The sequence below is a fragment of the Mus musculus genome, chromosome 6 (assembly GCF_000001635.26).
Source record: "Mus musculus strain C57BL/6J chromosome 6, GRCm38.p6 C57BL/6J".
Taxonomy (NCBI): Eukaryota; Metazoa; Chordata; class Mammalia; order Rodentia; family Muridae; genus Mus; species Mus musculus.
Window position 1 is genome coordinate 39,564,899 of NC_000072.6, and position 23,871 is coordinate 39,588,769.

The 23,871-nt window shown below is 47.4% G+C and overlaps 1 protein-coding gene across 2 annotated transcripts; it reads left to right on the forward strand.

Annotated features, from left to right (window-relative positions):
* The first annotated feature begins 8,945 nt into the window (after window positions 1-8,945).
* Adck2 (aarF domain containing kinase 2) lies at window positions 8,946-23,871 on the forward strand. Of its 2 annotated transcripts, NM_178873.3 has the most exons (8): window positions 8,978-10,308; window positions 11,465-11,611; window positions 14,765-14,893; window positions 16,098-16,193; window positions 18,913-19,164; window positions 20,829-20,957; window positions 21,943-21,996; window positions 22,471-23,871. In NM_178873.3, the coding sequence occupies exons 1-8, from the start codon at window positions 9,403-9,405 to the stop codon at window positions 22,609-22,611; spliced, it is 1,854 nt and encodes a 617-aa protein (NP_849204.1). In that variant the 5' UTR covers window positions 8,978-9,402; the 3' UTR covers window positions 22,612-23,871. The 2 variants fall into 2 exon arrangements, with proteins under 2 accessions (XP_006506488.1, NP_849204.1); XM_006506425.3 differs by lacking the exons at window positions 20,829-20,957; window positions 21,943-21,996; window positions 22,471-23,871 and having other exon boundaries at window positions 8,946-10,308; window positions 18,903-18,991.

The following is a 23,871-nucleotide window of genomic DNA, read 5'->3' on the forward strand; positions in this document are numbered from 1 at the left end:
CTGCCTCTGCCTACCAAATGCTGGGATTAAAGGCAGGTGTTGGGCTGGAGAGATGGTTTTGCAGTTAAGAGCACTGACTGCTCTTCCAGAAGTCCTGAATTCAATTCCCAGCAACCACATGGTGGCTCACAACCATCTGTAAATAGGATTCGTTACTCTCTTCTGGTGTATCTGAAAACAGTGACAGTGTACTCATATAATATAAAAAATAAATAAGTATCTTTTTTTCAAAGGCAGGTGTCACCACAGCCTGGCTCATGTAATGGTTTAAATTTAGTTTTGGTTCACATTGCTAGCAATCCTTTGGTATATGTAGCTAGATCAGTGCGTGTCTGCATATCAGGCCAGAGCTTGCACACTCTTGTGTGACATCCTTTTCTGATTCTTTTGGAGATTCACTTGAACACTACCAAGATGAACAAGAATGAAGAACAAGAATAAAGGCATAGTGGCACCTTTAATCTCAGCACTCGAGAGGCAGAGACAGGAGGACCTGTGAGTTCAAGACCAACCTGGTCTATATATTGGGTTCTAGAATAACCAGAATTACCTAATAAAGAGACTCTGCCTTGACCTCCCCCCTACATTCACCTCCCACCCAAAGTGGTTTGAACCTTTGAGAAAGTGGACTCATCTATGAGTGAATGAGCATAGCTCTTCATGCCCACCATGAACCCAGGACACACAAGATGTCAGGCTAGCTGGTACTGTGAGTCAACCCTTCTCTCTTCTCAGGTCCCTGGGCAGCTGGGGGTCAATGGGTCCTTGGGAACTCCAGCTCCAGCACTATGGTAGCTGCCGGTCTCACTCCCATTCTGCTTTTCTCTTCAGCAGATGTCAGGTGGTACAAATGCTTGCCTAGAAGGTAGGCCCCGAAACTCACTTCTCATTTAGCTCACCTCTAGCTGGTCTGCTGCCTTACTAAGGACAAATCCATTACAGCTTGAAAGTCATGGCTACTGGTCAGGCTTTTTATTGTTGATGGGTTTTTTGTTTTGTTTTGGATTTATTTATTTATTAATATGTAAGTACACTGTAGCTGACTTCAGACACTCCGGAAAAGGGTGTCAGATCTCGTTACAGATGGTTGTGAGCCACCATATGGTTCCTGGGATTTGAACTCATGACCTTTGGAAGAGCAGTCAGTGCTCTTACCTGCTGAGCCATCTCACCAGCCCTTGTTTTGTTTTAATATTGTTTATTTGTGGGTGTGTGCACAGGCCTGCAGGTACCCATGAAGGTTGAAAGGTGGTGTTGGAGTTACAGGCAATTAGAATCCATCAGACGCAGATACTAGGAACCAGACTCTGGTCCTCTGAAAGAGCACCAAGTGCTCTTAAGTATGGAGCCATTTATCCAGCCTTTGCTTTGTTTTTGAGAGCAGGAATCACTCTGTAGCCCAGGATGGCCTGAAACTCACAGCAATCCTCTTGTTCAGCCTCTTGAGTCCTGGGATGTGGCCATGAGTCACCAAGTTCAGCCTGGTCAGGCTTTCAGAACAGGTAAATCACAGGTCTCCCAGGCAGCGGAACTACTACTGCCTGTAGCGCATTTGAGCTGGAGGGATCTTGGAGATAGGTGCACCCATACTTCCCAGACAGAGGGAAACGGGATTGTCCCTGCAGTGTTAACACAAGTCTAGAATCTGGGGAGGGCTAGCAGAGGGCTTGAACAAAATCAGAAGGTGAAACTGGAGTGGGAGAAACTCTGATGCAAAGAATGACTACAGCTCCAGTGATGAGCAGAGAGAAAGGGTCACCGAGCCAGACCTCCTTGGGGAGGCATATGAAGGCAACACCGAAGGGCAAGGTTGACAATGGCTTTCTCCATCTCTCTTCAGAGTTCTGACATTTTTTTTCACCACTGTGCATATGGGTGTATGGGGATGGCTGGAGATTTTATATATATATATATATATATATATATATATATATATATATATATATAATATTTAAGTATACACATATATTTAAGTGACACTGGAAATTCTGGAAGTTACACCCACACACACCCAAACAAGTGCTCTGCTCACTCACAGCCCATGACCAAGATTTTTACACTACACTCCAACTTTCTTAGCGGCAAATTGCAGGCCATGTGTATCACATAGGACTTGGGGCAGGATCGGGGGCTGACCTCAAACTTTTCTTTGCCAGATAATTACCTTGACCTCGTGAGAAAAGAGGAGGTGGGAAAAGACAGATTTTAGCTTCTCACTGACCATTTTGGACTGTAAGAAATAAGGGTTTGCAGTTTATAGGCTGTGAGTTATGGTACTTTGCTAACGCAGACCAAAGGGACCTGTAGGCTCAGGGTTGTGTCTGACATTGTGCGTGAAGAGGACAGAGATGCAGCTAAATATCTTCCAGTTATAGGACACCCCTCCTGCACCACCCCCTCTGCAAAGCAGAGAATCCTGCTCAGAATGTCAGAAGTATAGAAATTAGGGATGGAGAGCAGTTAAGAGCACTGGCGCTCTTTCAGAGGACCCTGGTTCTATTCACACTACCCACATGATGGCTCACAACCATCTGTAACTACAGTCTCAGGGGTCCCAATGCCCCCTTTTTACTTTCAACAGCCATGCATGCAATAAACAGATATGCATGCAAGCAAAATACCCATATGCATAAAATAAGAAAACAAGCTTCCACTTCCTTCTCCTGAGCACCATATGTGCCCTGCCTCATATATTTCATGTAAACGTGTTATGGAGGAGATACTAAAATGATAGGCTCTTGTGCAAAGAGAAGTCTAGACAGACTTAGCATCTCTTGTTTTTCCTTCCTAGGCAGGTCTGGAACCCTAGGGGAAGCTTGGTTGCACTTCAAAGTGAGTAGTGACTCCTAGTGGAAGTAATGCGAACCACATCAGCAGGGACAATACCGAAAAACAGAGACTATTTGCGGGCTTTTGCTGTTGAGATGAATCTGGACATCAATAGAGGCTACCCAGACAAGGACAAACGGGCTGGTTACTCAGACTTGTCTGTAGAAAGGAAGCTGGCCACCATTGTGGGCAGAAACTTATACTCAAGTTGAGCAAATACCGGTGGGAACAGGTGTTTGGAGGTTGCTGGGGGTGGTGGTGAAGGAAGGGGTGTCGATTAATTTCTGTTGCTGTGATAAGATATCCTGATAAACGATGTAAGAGAGGAATGGGTTATTTTGCTTTATGAATTGGCTTATTTTTAAGTTTTTTCTCACTGTGTAGCTCTGGCTGTCCCAAAACCTTACTTATGTAGACCAGGCTGGCCCTGAACTCACAGAGATCCATTTGCCTCTGCCTCCAAAGTGCTGGGATTAAAGGCGTGCCACCACTACTTTGGTTTACTTCCCAGGTTCTATTCCAACATTGGACAGACGTCAAGACAGGGACATCATTTGAACAGATTCCTGTTTGCTCTCATCTGGCTTTCTCCTGTCTTACATAGTTCAGGATCTCCAGGCCAAGGGAATGGCACTGCCCACAATGGGCTGGGTCCTCTTAAATCAATTAACAGTCAAGACAGTCCACCACAGACATGGCCACAGGCTAGCCTGATGTAGTCAATCCTTCACTCGGGCTTTCTTCCTAGGTGATTCTAGGTTGTTGCTGACATTTAAAAATAACCCTCACAGCTATGCAGAAGAGAGGGGAGACAATGGTTATAGCTAGCAATGGTGGCTGACCCCAAGCAAGCTGAGTCTTCCAGCACAGCAGGAACGAGACACACATGGATACACAGACTGTGGCAGCATACACAAGACCTGCACAGATTCAAAGCACACAAAATCAGCACTAACAAGGGGAAACGGACACAGCGTTCCACCACTAACCAGGAAGCGATTTGCAATTGAAACCTGTTGGAAAGTGAAAATCAGTTTTCTGCAGTGGAACGTCCTCCCCAGTGCTAGGATCGAGGCATGCACCACCTCTTTTTTGGCTCTGTAGCTGGCACTCTTAAAAAAATAAGTTTTCCTTATTGTAAGCCTATAGCTGTTGCAGGGGTCAGAGGTAAACCACAGCTCCATTGTGAGATATAGACTGGCTGTCCTTTCCTCTCCAATGTAGTCCATTTTATGATACCTCGCAACCTTCATTGCTTTAGTGGCCCTTGCTACACTTTGAAACTGCTCTTATATGTTCCCTCATTGGTCTAGAAGTGCATATTCTCTTGCCCTGTTCCTAGGTTTACAGACACAGAGGCTGAGGGTGAGGCTCGCCCTCCAGTGTAGTTATGATCGATAGTATGGTTTGAAGTAGGTACCATAGGTAAACGTCTAGGATGCTACAAAGGCACCTACTCCCATGCTGAGAATTGGCTAAGGTGTTGTTCTCCTTATTTTTGTGGGTGGGATGGCGTGGAGTGGATGTGGGCTTTAACAGAGGCGGACTAGAAAACATGATTGATTTATTTAGCGGTAGGGTTTCCTGTACTTGTGCTAGCTTTGGACTTTGGTTCCTCCTGCTTGGCCTTTCTAAGTGTTGGATTACATTTGTGAGCTACTATATCCACCTGGCAAGACTTAGACAGGGTCTCACTATGTAGCCTGGGCCGGCCTAGAACTCACAGAGATCTCTCTGTCTCTGCCTCCAGAGTGCTGGGACTAAAGGCATTTGATGTGACACCATGACAGGTGAGGACTTTTTATTTTAAATGAGATCTTCTTCTACTGGGCATGGAGACACATCAAACGCCTTTAATCACAGCACTCAGGAGGCAGAGGCAGAAAGACCAGAAATTCAAGATTATCCTCAGGAACATGTCAAAATGGAAGCCAGCCTCAGCTACTTGAAATCATATCTTAAAAAGAGAAATTGCTTGGCATGATACCTCACAACCATAAGCCAAGCACTTGGAGGGCTGAGGCAGAAGGAGGACTTGAAGTCTGAGGCGGCTTGCTCTAAGGTGAGATCCAGCCCAGCCCGGGCTACGGAGTAAAGCTTTGTTACAAAGTAACAGTGATGGTAGTAACACTGCTAAGTAATAAAACAGAGCAGATGAGATCTCCCACAACCCTTCTTCCATGCCTGTTGTGTGATGAAGGAGAAACAGAATTGCTTCTGCTTTTATTTAGATGATAAAAGTGATGAGGTTGGCTAAGTTTCAGAGATCAGCATATCACATACGTCCAGCTTGCTTCTTTTTTCTTTTTCTTTTTGTTTTTTGTTTGTTTGTTTGTTTTTTTGAGACAGGGTTTCTCTGTGTAGCCCTGGCTGTCCTGGAACTCACTTTTGTAGACCAGGCTGGCCTCTAACTCAGAAACCCGCCTGCCTCTATCTCCCAAGTGCTGGGATTAAAGGAATGCGCCACCACCGCCCAGCTCCTCTTTTTTCTTATTTTTATTGATTCTTTGTGAATGTTGTACCCACTGTGCCCCATAATCCTACTTCTCTCTTCATCCCTCCCATATCCAACCCCCTGCCCTTGCAAGCTTCTCGCCAAAAGAAAACAAACAAAAAACAAACATCCTGTCCTGGAAGCTGTGGTGTGTCACACAGAAAACCCTTTTTTTTTAAATTTTATTTTATTTTTATTAGGTATTTTCCTCATTTACATTTTCAATGCTATCCCAAAAGTCTGCCATACCCACCCCCCCACAGAAAACCCTTTTGGCCAAACAACTTTTCTTGCAAACGTTCATTATAGTGAGTCATTGGTCTGGTTCAAGGCCTCCTGCTTCAGCACACCATAAATACTCAGCCCTCACCGAGGCGTCTCTCAGATAACCTGTTGTTGCCTGTGTCCTGGAGATGCTGCAGCCTTGCTTCTGGGGATCCAGTCCTTTTACACACTCCAGCAGTTTATAGGTGGGGTAGATGTTGGGGTGGGCCAACTCAAAGCCTTGGATCTGGGCCTGGGTGGTAGCTGAGTTGGTCAGCCTGGCAGTTCTCCAGCACTGTCCATGTGTCTTTGGGTTTTACTGCTGTGAACAGACACCATGACCAAAGGCAAGTCTTATAAAGGACAACAGTTAATTGGGGCTGGCTTACAGGTTCAGAGGTTCAGTCCAGTATCGTCAAGGCGGGAGCATGGCAGTGTGAGAGTTCTACATCTTCATCTGAAGGCTGCTAGGAGAAGACTGGCTTCCAGGCAGCTAGGATGAGGATTTTAAAGTCCAAGCCCACACCTACTCCAATAGGGACACACCTTCTAATAGTGCCACTCCCTGGACTAGGCATACTCAAAGCACCGTACCATGCCAAGGGTAGTGCCATGGCTGGCAAAGGCTGGGCCAGTTCTCCTGCCCTCCTCCCCCCTTGCCCCTCTGCCCTCCTGCCCTCCCACCCTCCTGTCCAGCTCCTGCCCAGGCGAGGGGTAGAGTCAGCTCTCCCTAATGAGCGTCTTCTTTTTTAAACTATTATTTACCTTCTGTGTATGGGTGTGTTGCCTGCATGTATGTCTGTGCATCAGACATGCACTGAAATCAGAAAAGGGTAATTGGAGCCTGTGGAGCTGGAGTTCCAGTTGTTAGCAGCCATTTGGGTGCTAGGAATGAGTCGTGGGTCCTCTTAACTGCTGAGCTGTCTCTCCAGGAATTCCCAGTCCTTTTTTGAGAGAGGGTCTTACCTTGTATCCCTGACTGACCTGCAGCTCCCAATGTAGGCCAGTCTGGCTTTGAACTCTACCTGCCTCTACCTCCTGAGTGCTGGGGTCCTGTGCACTAGGAAGCCCAGTGCTAGGCAGTATTAGGAAGGTTGAAAAATACTGCTTTGGGGGATCTTGTCTAGTTTTAGTTGGACAACCCTCCTGTGTTCCTTTTGGAGAAATAAAGATCCAGAAAAAGTTGTCTGGGGGTCACAACCTAGAAGCTGCCTGTCTTAGTCAGGGTTTCTATTCCTGCACAAACATCATGACCAAGAAGCAAGTTGGGGAGGAAAGGGTTTATTCGGCTTACACTTCCATACTGCTGTTCATCACCAAGGAAGTCAGGACTGGAACTCAAGCAGGTCAGAAAGCAGGAGCAGATGCAGAGGCCATGGAGGGATGTTCTTTATTGGCTTGCCTCCCCTGGCTTGCTCAGCCTGCTCTCTTATAAAACCCAAGACTACCAGCCCAGAGATGGTCCCACCCACAAGGGGCCTTTCCCCCTTGATCACTAATTGAGAAAATGCCTTACAGTTTGATCTCATGGAGGCATTTCCTCAACTGAAGCTCCTTTCTCTGTGATAACTCCAGCTGTGTCAAGTTGACACAAAACTAGCCAGTACACTGCCATGGCTTAAAATGATGGACTCAGAACAATTCAAGTCTTCTGTGAACAACTTTGGGGCAGAACAGGCAAGTGAGTCAGGAGAAAGGGGATACTTTGTAATTAGTGCCTGCCCACATTTCTTTTTCTTTTCTAAAAATTCTTATTAGGTAGATTTATTTATTTTATATTATGTGTGAGTGTTATACATGTATATGGGTCTGAGCACAGACCCCCCTGGAACTTGTTCATTAGGAATGGCTGTAAACCCCATGCGGGTGCTAAGAATGGAACCCAGAGCCTTTGCAAGAACAACTAGTGCTCTTAACCACTGAGCCATCGCTCTCCAAGCCCTATTTTGCTTTTTTGAAACAGGGTCTCACTATGTAGTCCCTGTTGGCCTGGAGCTTGCTATACAAAGCAGACTGACCTCCAACTCACAGATTTTGCCCACCCCTTCCTTCCCTTCCCTCCTTCCCTCCTTCCTTACCTCCCCCTTCCTTCCTTCCTTCCTTCCTTCCTTCCTTCCTTCCTTCCTTCCTTCCTTCTTTCCTTCCTTCCTTCTTTCCTACTGGAATTGAAAGTGAGGGCACCGTGCCTGACACCTGACCACATTTCAAAGCAGTGTAAGGCATCATGTCTGCCTTGGGAAACCCAAAGGGTGTACCCCATCTTTTAGAGTTAGGAACTGGACTGTTATTGACCATACAGGAAGAGCCATTGGCCACTCCACTATTCCTGACTGTTAGTGGCCCTGATCTTACCTTTGGAGAAATTACTATATCTTCTGAGCCTTCTGGATGGCCAGGGGGTGTGTGTCTTGAGGTTGAATGACATGTCCAGTGATAGGAACCCTGGCCTTGTCCTTGTTTCTCTTTTTCTATAATCCTTTTCACCTGGGATGTCTTTAAATCTACCCTTGGTCAGACTTTTGTGCAAATTTCTTTCCACACAGGGACAAAAGCTGTTGATAGGTAGTAGGGACTGTGGTGCCCCAGGGCAGGCAGCTTTTTAAGTTCCAGAGCGCTGAGAAGAAATTGCAAGCCCTTTCCCTGGCTATGTAGGCTCAGTTCCCATGCTCTATCACCTACACACACACACACACACACACACACACACACACACCCCTCAGAACATCAAAAGTCTTTCCTACTTTGGAACTTTTATTTGGCTCCTCTCCCAACACCCTTTTTTTCTTCTCCAAAGTAGCCCAGCCTATGATTCAACCAGCTCCTCACTGCTTCTGTGGCCCTTGCTACATTTTTATTTCTATGACATTTATTTTGTATGTGGGGGACACGACTTAAAAGGAATTGGTGACATCCTTCCTTCATGTAGGTTCCACGGATCGAACTCATTTATTTCGTTGGGCTTGACATAAAATAATATCGTTACCTATCTAGTTTAGTATATATTCTTGTGACTCAACAAATATTAAATTAAATTCAAGAAAGACCTGATTTGGCTCAATAAGTCTTAGTTAAGTGTATAAGCCATTCCCTAAGGTCTAAACACCGCCGCTAAGTCAGCGTAGCCTGAGACTCAAGAACTCAGCAGCTGAAAAATCTGTCCTTCCTTTGGACCCACTTGTAATATTCAGTGTAGTTTAATATTTCTAGGATTTAAGCTACGAGGCTGTGAAGAGGAAAGGCAGACGCGGAAAAGAGGGCTACAGAGCTCGCGTCTGCGTTTTTTCTCTAAATCATCACAGGAACTCGATGTGCCCAGGCGCTTTTGCCCTAGTTCGCGCCGTGGCCCCTTTAAGGAGCATGTCGTGGGCAGAGAGGGCGGAACCAGGTACCGGAAGCTGGGAGCAGCGCTGGCCCGGACGCTTAGTGCTCTCTCTCTCTGCCTGGTTGTCACTGCCCGCTCTGTGCAGGTCCCGAGCCATCGGCTCGGCATCTCCGCCGCCCCCCGGGAGCCTGGCCCGTGAGCCCGCCGGAGCGCGCCTCTCAGGTCTTCCCGCGGCCCTCTGAGGCTTCGTCGTTCTCTCTAGGCCGCGGGTCCGCATCTCCGTCCCTGGCGCTCGGCGACTCCCTGCACTCTGAGCTCTGGCGCTGGACAGCTTGTCACCCGTGGTCCCCGGCTCAGGTCCCCGTTATCCCTCCCCTCCTGGGCTGCGCTAGGGGGCGCGGTCCGACTCATCCCCGCTTCGGCACGGAGCGTCTCCACAATGGCTTCCCTTTAGGTAGAGAACAAGCAGTCTAGGCCAAGGGGTCTAGAGAGGATGGTGACCCCCTGGCGTTTGTCTGTCAGGGTCTGCTTGTCACACTTAAGATGCTTTGAGTTCAGAAAGGAACTTGGGCATTCCAGACCCCTGGGATGCTCTCGCAATGCCAGACTATGTTGGTTTCTGCTAGGTACTTTGCCCAAATTAATCTCAGCCCATGGCAGTGTTGGAGAGGGGGCGCCTGGCAGCTTGTGCCAGAGAAAGACTCACTGGAGTGACCTGGCGGAAAATGGACTAGTGGAGAAGGTGGCCCAAGAAGGGCCTCTGGCCCGCGTCTTACTGTGTCTCCGCCTAGGGCTCCGCGCTGGTGTGCTCTTGGCGAAATTCTTCCCCCTCCTCTTCTTGTACCCTCTCACCTACTTGGCCCCTGGCCTCTCCACCCTCTGGCTCCATCTGCTTTTCAAAGCTACAGAGACCTCAGGCCCAACATATATCAAATTGGGCCAATGGGCCAGCACCCGGCGCGACCTCTTTTCAGAGGCTTTCTGTACCCAGTTCTCCAAGCTGCATGTCCAGGTGACCCCCCACCCTTGGGCAAGGACGGAATACTTACTCCAGCAGGCATTTGGGGAGGATTGGGGCAGCCTCCTCTTTTTCGAGACCCGGGAACCTGTAGGTTCAGGTTGTGTGGCCCAAGTGTACAAAGCGTTCGCTAGTATTTCCTTGTTGGAGGAAGACAGGATCTGGAGACTTGGGGAGCTCTCTGCCCCAGGAACCAGGGCCGTGGTGATGCAGAGAGAGCCCTTTATGAAAGACCGGAAGCCTTCAGAAAACCTTGCCGACGAAGCATTTCTAGAAAAACTGCTTCTTCCTAAAGCTGACCTTGGTGGGTCAGAAGTGGGTGTGTCTCAGGCTCCCTGGCATCTGCCTAAGTCAGATCACCTCATCCCAGTGGCAGTGAAAGTAAGTGCTCTCAGACCTTGCCTAGCACTTTAATCAAGTACCTACCCACTGAGCTGTCTGCCCCAGATCCGAAAGAGACCCTCGTGAGGGGCACATTGCTTTCTGTTCTAAGACTGAGTATTCCTTCTCCAAAAATGCTTGGGAATGGGAGCGTTTTGGATTTCATACGGTTCTGGATTGTAGAGCATTTGTATATCTTGGATGAGATAGCCTGGGATAGGACCCAAGTCTAAACACGAAACGTGAAATTCATTTATGTCTCACACACACACTCCACAACTTAGACATGTAGACTATAGGTCATTTCATGAAGTACTTTTAGTGCACCTGTGTAATGACCTTGCATCACCTGAGGTCAGGTTTGGAATTTTTCACTTGTCAGTCCTTTACCGGGTCAGATATTGAAGCATTTTGAGTTTGGATTAGGGCTGCTATTGCTATTGTAGCTCAACCAATACCTGTTAAATTCAAGCTATTTCTTTTATTTATTTATTTATTTATTTATTTATTTATTGTAGTGAGGATTGAACCTAAGGGGCAGTCAAACTTAGTTCACACATGCTAGGCAAACCCTCAGCCACTGAGGTTTATTGTGAGGCCTCATTTTGCCTTTAATTGTAGACAAGACCCTGCTATTTTAATTGTCCTCCCAAGTAGCAGGGATTGCCACAACCTCCTGGCTCAAGTTTGTTTGTTTTTTCTTTTTCTTTCCTTTCCCCCTCCTCCTCCTTTTTTTTTTTTTTTTTTTTTTTTTTTGAGGTAGATTTATACTATGTAGCCCCTTGGCTGTTCCAGAGCTTACTCTGTAGACCAGGCTGGCCTCAAAGCTACAGAGATCTGCCTGCCTCTGCCTCCTGAGTGCTGGGATTCAAGGTGTATTCCTCCACAATAGGCTCTGACTTCATTTCTTGACTTCAGAGAACAGTGGTGTGAATAGTGTGAAGGAGGGAGGGGAAAAAAAAAAAAAAAAAAACCTTGGGTTTTGCTACTTCTGGGGAGGAGGGACCACCACAACCCAAGAGCATCATGGGTATTGGGCTACTTCCCTTCGTTTTGACAAGAAGCACTCTGGCTGTTTTGAAGGTGGGAGCATGTGCTGGCTAGGTAAAATGTTTCCCTCTGACCCACTGTCTTGTCTCCTGGTTCTTTCTGGCAGGTATTACACCCAGGCTTGCTCTCTCAGGTGTCCATGGATTTACTGCTGATGAAGATTGGCAGCAAAGCCCTGGGGCTTTTACCTGGAGTCAAATGGCTTAGCTTGCCTGAGATCGTGGAGGAATTCGAGAAGCTCATGGTCCAACAGGTGACTCCTTCTCTCAGCTGTAAATAGCACCTAATATAGTTCTTGCCATAGTTAGCTGTTGGTTATGAACCAGGTGACTGATGAGTGAGTAGGTCATTTCCCAGGATGTCATTAGTCAGGGTGGGTAATGCTAGCGGATGCAACAAGAAATAGTCCAAGTCCACCAGCGTCATGCAGCTAGGCTATTTCTTGCTTATATTCAGGTAACCTGAGGGAAGAGGGGAGCTCTGCTTTGAAGTGGTATTAGGACCCATTTTCGTTGCAAGATTGGCACTGCCATTGCAACTGGGAAAACAGAGCCTGTGCAGCCTGTCACCACAAAGGCCAATGAACAGATACGAAAATTGAACCGTAACGTTTTTGTTGTACATTTTATTTTTGTGTGGGTATGTGGTGATGGGTAGGCATGGCCATGCCGTGGCATGTGTATATAAGTCAGAGGACACCTTTGAGGAGTCAGTGCTCCCCTTCCACAGTGTGGGCCCTTGAGGCTGGGGCTCCCATTGGCTCCAAGTGTTTTTACCCAGTGAGCCATTTTACTGGCCTAGAATTGAATCTTTAAACTGTGCTTTATTTAGAGAGCCTGTGGTTTGAAAAGATAATATATTTAACATTCTTTTAAAAAATATATAAAGACCTGCCTTATCTTTTTTTTTTTTTTCAGTTAGCAGGCTCAGTGGGGTGGGGTGGAGTGGGGAGACAGTCATTTACCTGGAGCTCAGGCTTGCCCCTCTGGTCAGCCTGTTGGCTGTAGTTTTGAGGCTTGTGCCTCTATGGCCTTGCACACTCTTTCCTCATTCTCTGGATATCTGGGCTTGGGCAGTTCTAGAAACACCAAGTCTTCTAGTGTCCAGTTATCAACTTTATACTTTTCCACAGCAACTGCAAAGGTAGAGAGAGCACAGCATCTCTCAATATTGTGCACCTGTTAAGCTATTAATAACAGGAACCTATAGATTCCTTTTTGCAATATAGAATACAGGTCTGATACAGAATAAAACTGCTCTAATCCATCCCCTCTTACCATCTCCAACATAGTCAGTTTGGAGTGGAGATGACATGGAAGATGTAAGAGATTTTATGAGTAGACCAGGAAGTGAGAAACATCTCTTGCTTCCAGTCTACAAGCAGATCTCCCAGAGTCCTTGGGAAACACAGTGTCCCTTTGTGCCTCCAGGCAAAATAAAACTAAATAATCATATTAACTCTGCCATCTTCAGGGCATGACCTCCAAGACTAGAAGACTCATCTATGTTTTCATAGCTAATTGAGTAGATGAGGACCTCTTTCCTGTTGGAGACCTTTGCGGGACATTTGTATAAGTAGCTAGATGTGGTAAACTAAGTTGGAGTTATCTGGGCCTTCAAATGAGGATCTGGCTCCCTGTTGGGTGGCTTAGGTATGGGTAGGGTTTCAAAAGCTATATACTAAGACTTCATTTATAGCCTCTGATTGAAGCTTTTTAGCTTTAATCCTTTTCAGCTCCTAGGCACTTATTTTAAAGTTTAGAAAGTATTTGGGTACCTGGTATGGCTCAGGCCTGTGATCTCAGCACTCAGGTGGCAGAGGCAGGCAGATGTCTGTGAGTGAGTTCAAAGCCAGCCTCATACAACTGAGTTCCAGGTGGTCCTGATTCAAAAACCAGAAATGAACAGTAAAGTATCTGGACAATACAATAAAGGAAATATTTGGGCTGTTGGAATAAGTAGCACAACAGGGAATTTTTGCCTACAGTTCTGAAGACTAAGCCCCGGGCTGGTTCATTGATGTCTTCATGTTTTCACATGAAGAGGCTAGCGTCTCAGGCCTCTTATATAAGGACACTACAGAGCTCAACTCAAGACCTAATCTTTCTGTGCAAAGTCCTAATTGGTTATACCATATCCTTGGAAGCTAGGATTTGAACATAGGGGTTTGTGGGGGAATGGGAGACATGTGGGGGGTGGTGGTATGGTATTCAGACCAGGGTTTCTGTCCTGGAGTGTAGCAAGTTTAATAAAAGATTACAGAGAAAGTAGCTTCAAGTCTAGCCATTATCTCTTGATTTTGACTCTTGGCTTTACCTCTCATCTGAGCTTCAGCTCCCATTGAAAGCCTGAAAGACATCAGGGTCCCACCCACTGAAACTCTCATCTCTATATTTTACCTATTTGCCTTAAACCAGTCTTTCCTGCTAGCTCTGACCTCCAACAGCCCCAGCACATGGCAGGCTAGGTGTGTGTGTGTGTCTGAGTTCTGTCTCTGTTCATTTGTATAGTCATGTGATAGTTATTACAAACCCTCAGGGCCGAGGTGGGTCAGGTCAGGCTGTTCGGGTGTCCAGCACTCTGACTTGAGTGAGGCTGGAGTGTGGGATGGTAGAGCAAGGTGGGTGTCATCAAAGGAGGAGGATCTAGAGAGGAGCAGGACACCCACCTGAATGTCATTCTAAAGAGTGTCCATTCCAGGGCTGGAGAGATGGCTCAGTGCACTCTTGCAGACAGCTAACCACCCACAAGTACACGGTGGCTCACAACATTCTCCAGTTCCAAGGCCTCTTTTGACTTCCATGGGCAGCAGGCATACATGTGGTACACATACATATATGCACGCAAAACACTTATACACATAAAATAAATTTTAAAAATCTTTAAAGGATGTGGATATCATCATTCACATGGCATGGATATAGTCAAACAGATCAGGAGAAAAAGTTGGAAAGTTTAGTAAGATATAAATGGGGTTGAACATTGAGCTGTAGCAGTTGCTCCCGTAGGTGGAGGCCAAGGCCCTCCCACGTGGAAGTGGCTCTAGCACATTGATCATAGTGGAAGGAGAGGGGGACAGGGATAGACTAGCTGGGCACTGGGCCACTAAAGAGGGCAGTGAGGTCAGATCTTGGGAAATGGGGCAGGGCAGCCTTTGGCTGGTGTGAAGGGGACCCAAATCCTAGCAGAGGATCTGCTGTCTGGCTTAGAGGAGTTCGTGTGCACAGTGGACGTTAGCGCCTTTTGTGGTAGCTTTGAGCTGGCTGGTGTGTCTTCTCTGAGGTTCCTGGTATTCTGTAGGGGCCAGGGAAGCTGGTGCAGAAGGAAGCCGACCTGGTCCTCCTGGCGTCTCAGACGTCCTCCTTGTGTTTATACTAACTCTCATCTTTCCTCACCATCTCTGCAGACAGACCTGCGCTATGAAGCTCAGAATCTAGAGCACTTTCAGCACAACTTCCAGGACATGGCATCTGTGAAATTTCCCACCCCACTGCGCCCCCTCATCACTAGGGATATTCTGGTGGAAACGTATGAAGTAAGAACCTGCTTCTGCGGGTTTCTCATAACTGGCCATTCCCACAGAGGCTTCAGGCTGGAGAGAAGATGTGGTTCTTGTGGGTAGAACTGGGAGGAGGTTGGGAGTGGTAGAGGGTTTGTCCTGCAGGTGCAAGGCCCTAAGTCTATTATCAACACTGCAAAAAAAAAAAACAAAAACAAAAACAAAAAAAACCCAATCTACTGTACACCCAGAGCCTGGGAGAAGCAGGAGAGGGAGGGAGTGAGCCGTTCTCAAGAGCTGCAGGTAGCCTCAGACTGAAGCCTCAATTGAAAATCTACTCTGCTGTCTGATTAGCTGGTGACCTCATGGTGCTGTCCTAGGAGTAAGTGACACAGTGAAAACACATTTGACCTAGAGAAAGTGTATTTACCTTAGCTGTCCTCTAGACTGTCTTGTTAGTAAATGGTAATGTGATGTCCAGGGTTGTGTTTCCTAGCTGTGTAACTCTGGGCCTGTTCTTAGACTCTCTGGGCTGTTCTGTTACGCTCCATCTCATGGGTTGTCTTGACAACTGAGCCAACTGTTGATTTGCTGTCGGCCTGGTCTTCTCACTGCCCTCTCCCTTTCCCCGCTTTAGCCCCAGCTCATGGTCTGCTGGATTATTATTTTCTTGTTTTATTTAGTTTTGAGACGACCTCATATATCCCAGGTTGTCCTCACATTTTCTATGTAGCCAACAATGACCTTAAACTCCTGTTCTTCCTGCCTCTGCCTCTGCCTCTGCCTCTGCCTCTGCCTCTGCCTCTGCCTCTGCCTCTGCCTCTGCCTCTGCCTCTGCCTCTGCCTCTGCCTCTGCCTCTGCCTCTGCCTCTGCCTCTGCCTCTGCCTCTGCCTCTGCCTCTGCCTCTGCCTCTGCCTCTGCCCCCACCCCAACTCCCGCCCCCGCCTCTGCCTCCCAGGGGTTGGGGCTGCAGGCTTGCATCACCAGGCCCAGCTCCTGACTGACTGTCAGCACCTGCTCCTGTCTTTTCCCAGGACCTCACACATCTCTTTCCTCTTAGTAGCAGAATTGGTGGCTGCCAACTCTTGGGTATTTCTTTTGAGAAGTATATGAAGGAAATATAAATAGATTAAAACCAATGTGTGAGTAACAATTGGAAGACAGCACAGCTATATGACCTGGCCAGGGGAGGAGGTGGGGCAGCCATCTGGATAAAGATCTCTCTCTGCTGTTTTTAAGGAGAGTGTTCCAGTGTCCAGCTACCAGCAGGCAGGAATTCCCACCGATCTGAAGAGGAAGATTGCACAGCTGGGGATCAACATGCTTTTGAAGATGGTGAGCAGGGGGTCTGCCTGGGTGCCACAGCTCGGTACATGGCCAGATTGCATAAGGGAAAGTATCTAGCTCTATCTGGTTCCTGAGGCTCGGTACACAGGTGGAGTGTTTAAGGGAAAGGGCAAAGGTTTCTGCTGGGCACCAGCTGCATGGGCCAGCCAAGCAGAGAGCTGCAGGCTGAGAACATCAGCTGAGTGGAGCCCCTCCCCAGATGCTTCTGTGATCCAGCTTGTGCTGAGTCCTTGCTCTGTGATGTGCATTCTGTGTGCTGGGGAAGAGCGGCAAGCACACTGTTTAGACCACGGTGCTGCATGTTAGATACTGTTTTAGTCATTTTTCCAGCGCTATGGAGTGCCTGCTGTATGCTAAGTGCTGAATTAAGAGTTAGACAGACCTGACGCCAGGGTTCCCTGGGTAAGCTACTGGGGAAGAAGCACATGGCATGAAGGGCCAGCGCCAGAAGATTAGCTGGGAGGGGCCTTGTTTGGACCCATTGTGAGACACATGGTGGGACTTATCTAGAGACAACAGCCTGTGCCAAGGGTGTGATGCAGTGGGAGATGTGAAGGTGTATTGTGCAGAGTGTTCCAGGACTCAGGACTTTAATCTGTGGGCAAGGGGCTCATTTGAGTTCTCTTCCCATAAAAGGATTTCATTATTACAATATTTGCTAAAATGTATGTGTGTATTCAAACTGAGATTAAATTGAGACAGCTTCATTCTGTATAGCTTAGATTGATTGACTTGAAACTTATTACAGAGCCCAGGGTAACCTCAAACTCACATTAATCCTCCTGCCTCAACTGTTTAAGTACTGGGACCATAGGCCATCATGCCAGGCAAGTACACCATCTTAAGTGTATTTTTATATTTGCACGCTTTTCAATTTATTAAAATGTTTTAAATTTTAAAACTTTATCTGGTACCCAGAAAGCCAGAGAAGGGCATTAGGTAATCTGGAACTGGAGTTACTGATGGCTGTGGCTCCCGAGCCGGTGCTGGGGATCTAACTCAGGTCCTCTGGAAGAGTAGCCTGTGCTCTTCACCACGGAGACATCGTTCCAGCTCCAAACTTTTATTAAAAAAATAAAACCAGTAATTTTTGTGTGCTTGCACATTTGTGAGCCTGCACACGTCACGCGGCATGCATATGGGAGCCAAGAACGACTTGTAGGAGCCAGTCCTCTCTGTCCATCATGTAGATCCCATGGGGATCAGGCTTGGTGGCAAGTACCTTTACTTATGGAGCCAGCTTACTGGCCCCTTAATGAATTTTAAAATGTCACTCTTTAATCCAGGTGCATACAGTGGGGGAGTATGAGGCAGAGAGATAAATTAGTCATGACAATGGTGACCTCAGGGTGGACTTGGGTTGGAGGAGTGATGTGAGGCAGGAGGTGGGTTAAAGTACTTTTGTGGGGGAGTCCAAAGGCAAATGGTGACTCTTTTTTCTTTTTTTTTTTTTTTGGTTTTTTGAGACAGGGTTTCTCTGTATAGCCCTGGCTGTCCTGGAACTCACTCTGTAGACCAGGCTGGCCTCGAACTTAGAAATCCGCCTGCCTCTGCCTCCCAAGTGCTGGGATTAAAGGCGTGCGCCACCACGCCCGGCTATTTTTTTTTTTTTTTTTCTTTTATGAGATAGGGTCTCATGTGGCCAAGCCTGGGCTTGAAGTTGCTCTGTAGCAGAGAGTGACTTTGGAACTCCTAATTCTAGTTTGTCTACCTCTCCAATGCTATGATTACAGGCCAGTGGCATGAGCGCACTGACACGCTGGGCTGATGTTGACTCTGTAATATATTTGGGCCTCCTCATCTTAGAAGCCCTCGGTGAGCTTTTCTCATTCCTGTACGTCAGGACGAGGGGTGATGAGCAGCAGGCATCTAGTCTCCTCACAAGGATTTCTGTCTTCCATAGGCTGCAGCAGGGTAGCTGCTGCACCTTGAGCCACCAGGAAATACCTGCTATATTTGGAGACATACTTAGTGGTCAGAGCTGAGTCTGGGATGTGTCTTGGACCAGGTGTGTAAAAAAAGGCTATGGATGTTCCCAGACACTCACATAGGATAGCACTTGGCACCCAACGATGAACTGAGAAGCCTGCTGAGAAAGGTGGGGAGAGTGAGTGGAGAGGCATTCAGAGCTTTCTTGCATGGTGAGTCAAGAGTTGAGGTTGTCTATCAATGGGATGGGATGAAGAGGAGAAGGGAGGTTTGAAATTGCTGCTTTGGTTCTGAGAAGGAAGTCAGGGGGTTTGGGAGGGCTGCCTGGTATTGTCTAAGTCACATCATCACTTCAGGCACTGGAGGCACATTTGAGCTATCTGGGGTCTACCAGTGGACCTAGTATTCTCTGAATCCAGATGTTAGTTCTGCTACCTACTACCTGGGTCTAGGGAAGGACCACTGGGGCAGGGCTCTGAATCTCTGTCCTTGTAATTCTAGCACTTGAGAGGTAGAGACAGGAGGGTCTATCAGAAGTTGAGGGCCAAGCTAGGTGACACGAGACACTGTCTCATAAAATTAAAGCCCTAGCCAACTGGAATCAAAATTTCCTGCCCAAATTCTTGTTTGAGAGCATTCAGTAGCAAGGGTTTTGTGAAATGCCCACCTCTTTGCCTTGTCACAGGCTGCCCACTGTCCCCTAGAACTTCTGCAGGTGTCCCAATTGATGCTAGGCTGGGAGGGTTGACACAGACCTGAATGGTACAGTCTCTTCCAGATATTTGTGGATAACTTTGTACACGGAGATCTACACCCTGGAAACATCCTGGTCCAGGGTGCTGATGGAGTGTCCCCAAGCCTGGAGATGCAACAGCAGCAGGTGAATGTCTGTGACACACTGGTGGCTACCATAGCGCCTGCCCTGTGCCCACTGCGCCTGGTGTTGTTGGATGCTGGCATTGTGGCAAAACTGCAGGCTTCTGACCTGAGGAATTTCCGGGCAGTTTTCCAGGCTGTAGTGATGGGACAGGTAAGATCCACTGGGGTTGGGCTTTTAGGCTCTTGGGAACTGAATATATTGCTCCTTATCCTGTGTCACTGGTGAAAGCCCACCATTGCCAGAATGCTGTGGTTAGATTCGAGTGGAACAGGTGTGGGCATCATGACAATGTGTCCTCAGGCTTGGCAGCGTAAGGTTGGAACCTTTAGGAAGGCATTTTCTTGTGTATTTTGCATCTGTAGTTTCTTCTCTCACTCTGTCCGCAAATTTGTTGGCATGACAGGAGTCTACCTTTAAAGAAAATTTTTTATTATTTCATATGTGAAGTGTGAGTACTGGTGCACATGAGACCCAGTGTGCATGTGATGGGCAGAGGAAGGCTTTGCGAGTCAGTCCTGTCTTGTGTCCCCACACTTAACACTTCACACACTTCACACTTCTCACACTTCACACACTTCACACTTCACACACTTCAGAGGCTGAGCTCAGGCCATCAGGCTTAGGTGGCGAGCACCTCCATCCACGGAGCCATCTCACTGGCCACTCTGGCTTTTTGATCAAACAATGGCTGTCTCTCATCTGTGATCTTTGTTGTAAAGTAAAGGGTGGGAAGAATCCACATCGTGGAGGAGAACATGTCCTCCATGTGGGGCAAGATGGTTGGTTTCTGTGGTGTGTGTGTGGGGGGGGGGAGTTGTTTCCCCAAAACACTCTGAGAGGCTTTGGAGGTTGCATGTTATTAGAGAACAAAGTTTGACAGAGCGTCTGTGGAGCGCAGATGATGTGTCATAGCAAGGAGGATGGGAAAACATTGACTGCACGGTACAGAATTTTCCTGTGACAAAACTCTGGAAAAAAAAGGGAGAGGGCCTTTTTTTTTTTTTTTTTTTGAGACAGGATCTTTTTTTTTTTTAAGATGTATTTATTTATTATAGGTGAGTACACTGTAGCTGTCTTCAGACACTCCACAAGAGGGCATGGAATTCCATTGTAGATGATTGTGTGAGTTATGATGTGGTTGTTGGGATTTGATCTCAGGACCTCTGGAAGAGCAGTCAGTGCTCTTAACCACTGAGCCATCTCTCCAGCCCAGGATCTTACTTTTAACTCACAGAGATCCATCTGCCTCTGCCTTAGAGCACTGGAATTAAAGATGTGCTCCACTACTCCCGGGTAGAGATCTGTTTTCTTTGAAAAAGAAGCCGTATTTAGGGGCATTCCTGATTGGCTTTTTGAAGGAACCAACTAAAGCTGTAGCCCGAGCCGGTTTGAACGTGCCTCCTGCTTAAACAATGGGATGCAGTCTGTGTGGGGCTCACCAGGGAAGGGCTGTGGAGACGGTGTCCCCGGAGACTGTAGGTACTTTGGTTGGAGGGGATCAGGGATCTGGAGAAAGGTCGGCATCACAGGGACCAGGAAAGCTCAGCCCCTCCAGCCTAGCTTGTAGGGCCTGGTGGCTCCAACTGGACCAGTGGTCATCATGGTCACGGAAGTGCCCCATGTGGCCCAAGAGGGAGATATCTGCATCGCTGTCCTAGCAGAGTCCTTGAAATCTTAAAAGGTCTAGTGGGTGGTAGCAGCTGAGAGGGCACGAGAACTGGGCTGTAGAAAAAGGAGGCAGAAGCAACTGAGAGATAAGAGCACGCAGTATGTGTGCTCTGCTCTACAAAGCCACTTTCCTTTGCACCCTCCAGGGCCATCGAGTGGCTGAGCTCATGCTGCATCATGCCCAGGCCAATGAGTGCAAGGATGTGGAAAGGTTCAAGGCTGAGATGGCTACACTGGTGACCCAGGCCAGGAAGAACATCGTCACACTGGAAAAGGTAGAGAGGCTGTGTGATTGGTCAGAGCCACTCTTGAGCAGGAGTGAGGGAGGGGTGGGGGATGGCCTTTGTGGGGAATTTGCAAGGAAGTATGTTTTTGTTTGTCTGTTTGTTTTGTTTTCCTGAGGCAGGGTTTCTCTGAGTAGTCCTGGCTGACCTGGAACTTGATCTGTTGGACAGGCTGGCCTCAAACTCAAGAGATTCATCCGCCTGCCTCTGCCTACCAAGTGCTGGGATTAAAGGCTTGACCACCATTGCCCAGCCGGAGTTAGGGTTTTTAGTGTAGCTAAAAAACAACCAACTAACAAACAGAACCCCCAACTTTTCTTGTTCCATATCTTCCTTCAAGAAGCCCCACGGGCCAACTGAAATTACAGGCTTCTCGCTGGTAGAGCCCTTGCTTTACTTAGGGAATAGCTGTTGTGGAGACACCTGAACATGCAGGGCAGCAGCACCCCAAAGGTGTGCATAAGCCTGTGTCCCTTGTTTGGTCTCCCTCAGAGTCTGTGGTGTACTCACTTTCAGCTAAGTCGCCTGTCTTTGCTGAGTTGATGGCCTATTTCAGCAGGACTTGCTATGCACAGAGTAGATACTGCTGATGACGATCTGGCTTATTCAGGTGGTTACAAATCACATGCACTTCCACGTGTGCGCTCACGAATGCACGACATGTGCATCCACTAGGCAAGCCTCTGCTTCTGCTACCTCAATACACCCTAGTCTGCTTCCTTAGAGAGTTCTGAGTGTGGCCAGGGATGGGGAGAAGAATGGGGTGGACATGACTCTGAGGTTTCCTCTGCAGGCATTTGTGACTTGAAACTTGAGGTGGGATGGACCTCTATTGGTAAATTCCTTTGTGATGTTTGTTGGGTAGTGTGTGCACATACTTGTGAGCGTAGTGATGTGGAGTGGTAAGTGTCAAAGGACAGGACTCTGGAAGGGGAAGAAATACTTCTGGATTCTACTGGGACCTTTTGTTTTGCAGCTTCATGTTTCCAGCCTCCTATCCAGTGTCTTTAAGCTACTGATGACCCATAAGGTGAGGTGTGGTTAAAGAGAAGTCTTGGGAAAAGGGTGGAGTAGGGCACAGGCAGTAGAATGGGTAAACCTTCTTTTCCTCAGCTTTTTTTGCATAATGACTATTTCTTTATCTTCTGATGTAGGCCCAGTGGGCTTGTGATCCCTTCAGAACAAAGTCTGAGGATATCTCAATCTATGTAGTCAAAGTACAATAATCTTTAGATGTAGAAAATATATTTAAAGACATAGAAAGGGTCCAGCCAGATTATTTTCATTCTTTCCCTTCTTGGCTTTTGTTGATGGTGCTTAGGTGAGGGATGCACCCTTGTCCTGGGTGCCACTAGTAGCCCTAGTATACCCTTCTGCCTGCTGGGAGGGAGGTGGGGAGATGGGAGAATTCCATGGACAGCACAAGCGAGGCTCAGCGATGTGGTTGTCCAGGGTACTCAGCTGCGTCCGAGGTCGGAGAAGAACTGCTGTTTCTCTGTTCCAGGTAAAGCTGGAGAGCAACTTCGCCTCCATTGTGGTTGCCATCATGGTGCTGGAGGGGCTCGGCCGCTCACTGGACCCCACGCTGGACATCCTAGAGGCAGCAAAACCCTTCCTCTTCAAAGGGCCAGCATCATTCCTGTGACAGTGGCAGTGTGCACACAGTGAAGGCAGATCCTCAGGGTCTGCCCTTTGGCAGCTAAGACACCTAAAACTGGATGTGTGGCAGAGTCACCACCGCTTTCCCAGCGAGCCAGCTTCAGGGTCTGCTTAAAAACCGGGTTATTTTAGGGCATAAAGGGAGGGACGCTGGAACTGGTGCCAGGGGCACTATTTCAGGAAAAATGGTCTGTAAAAGACGACAAAATACATTTACTTATTTTGTTTTTCTGTTTTCTTCTTCTTAAAAAAGGTGTGTGTTGCATCTTGTCTGCCTGCCTGCCTGCCTGTATCTATGTGTATGTAGATACCTACTGAAGGCCAGGTGAGACCATTGTGTCCTTTGGAGTTATAGGCAGTTGTGAATGCTGGGAAATGAATTTAGGTCCTCTCAAGAGCAGCAGAGTGCTACTAACCACTGAGCTATCTCTTCAACCCTTCCTTGGTCCCTCCCTCCCTCCGTCCCTTCCTTCCTTTTTAAATTGCATGTACTTGTGTAGGAGGAGGGGCTGTGGCAATCAGAACCACAGGGATTTCTAGGGATTGGACTCAGGACTTAAGCCTGGCATCGAATGCCTTCAGTTCAGCCATCCTGCTGCCTGTTTTTCTTTTTTCTTAACCCTCACACTCTTTGGTCCTCTTTGCTGGTGGTTCTTACCCTTAGACTTAGGTTAGAAAATGCCATAAAATCCTGTAGACCACAATTTCCAATTTTTTTTTTGAAAATTATGTATGCAGTTAGGCAGTGGTGTCACACACCTTTAATCTCAGTGCTTGAGAGGCAAAGGCAGGCAGATCTTTGGGTTTGAGGCCAACTAAGTCTACAGGGTGAGTTCCAGGACAGCCTGGACCACACAGAGAAACCCTGTCTTGAAAAACCAAAAGAAAAAAAAAGTCTAGATTTGACAAAAAGTTGAAAGCCAGTTTAAGTTTTATATGGGCACTGTCAATACTAGAGAAATTTTGAAAGCACAATTGGCAATTTAATGGGTTCAAGTTATCTTGACAATTTTTAATATTTGCTAATTTCTTCCTGAATTTATTTTTCAGTGTTAAAATAATGAGGCTGGTGGTATAGCTCCACAGTGGAGGCTTAGTCCACCAGGTCTGCGGCTCCAGGTTTAATCCTCAGCACCACCTACCCCATCAGTGACTGCTGTAGAGCCAACGACTTCCTCTCTTTGTTGGTGGGGAGGGGATGCAGCAAGTCTTTAGGAAATAAAGTAAACATCATTTCTCTTTTCTC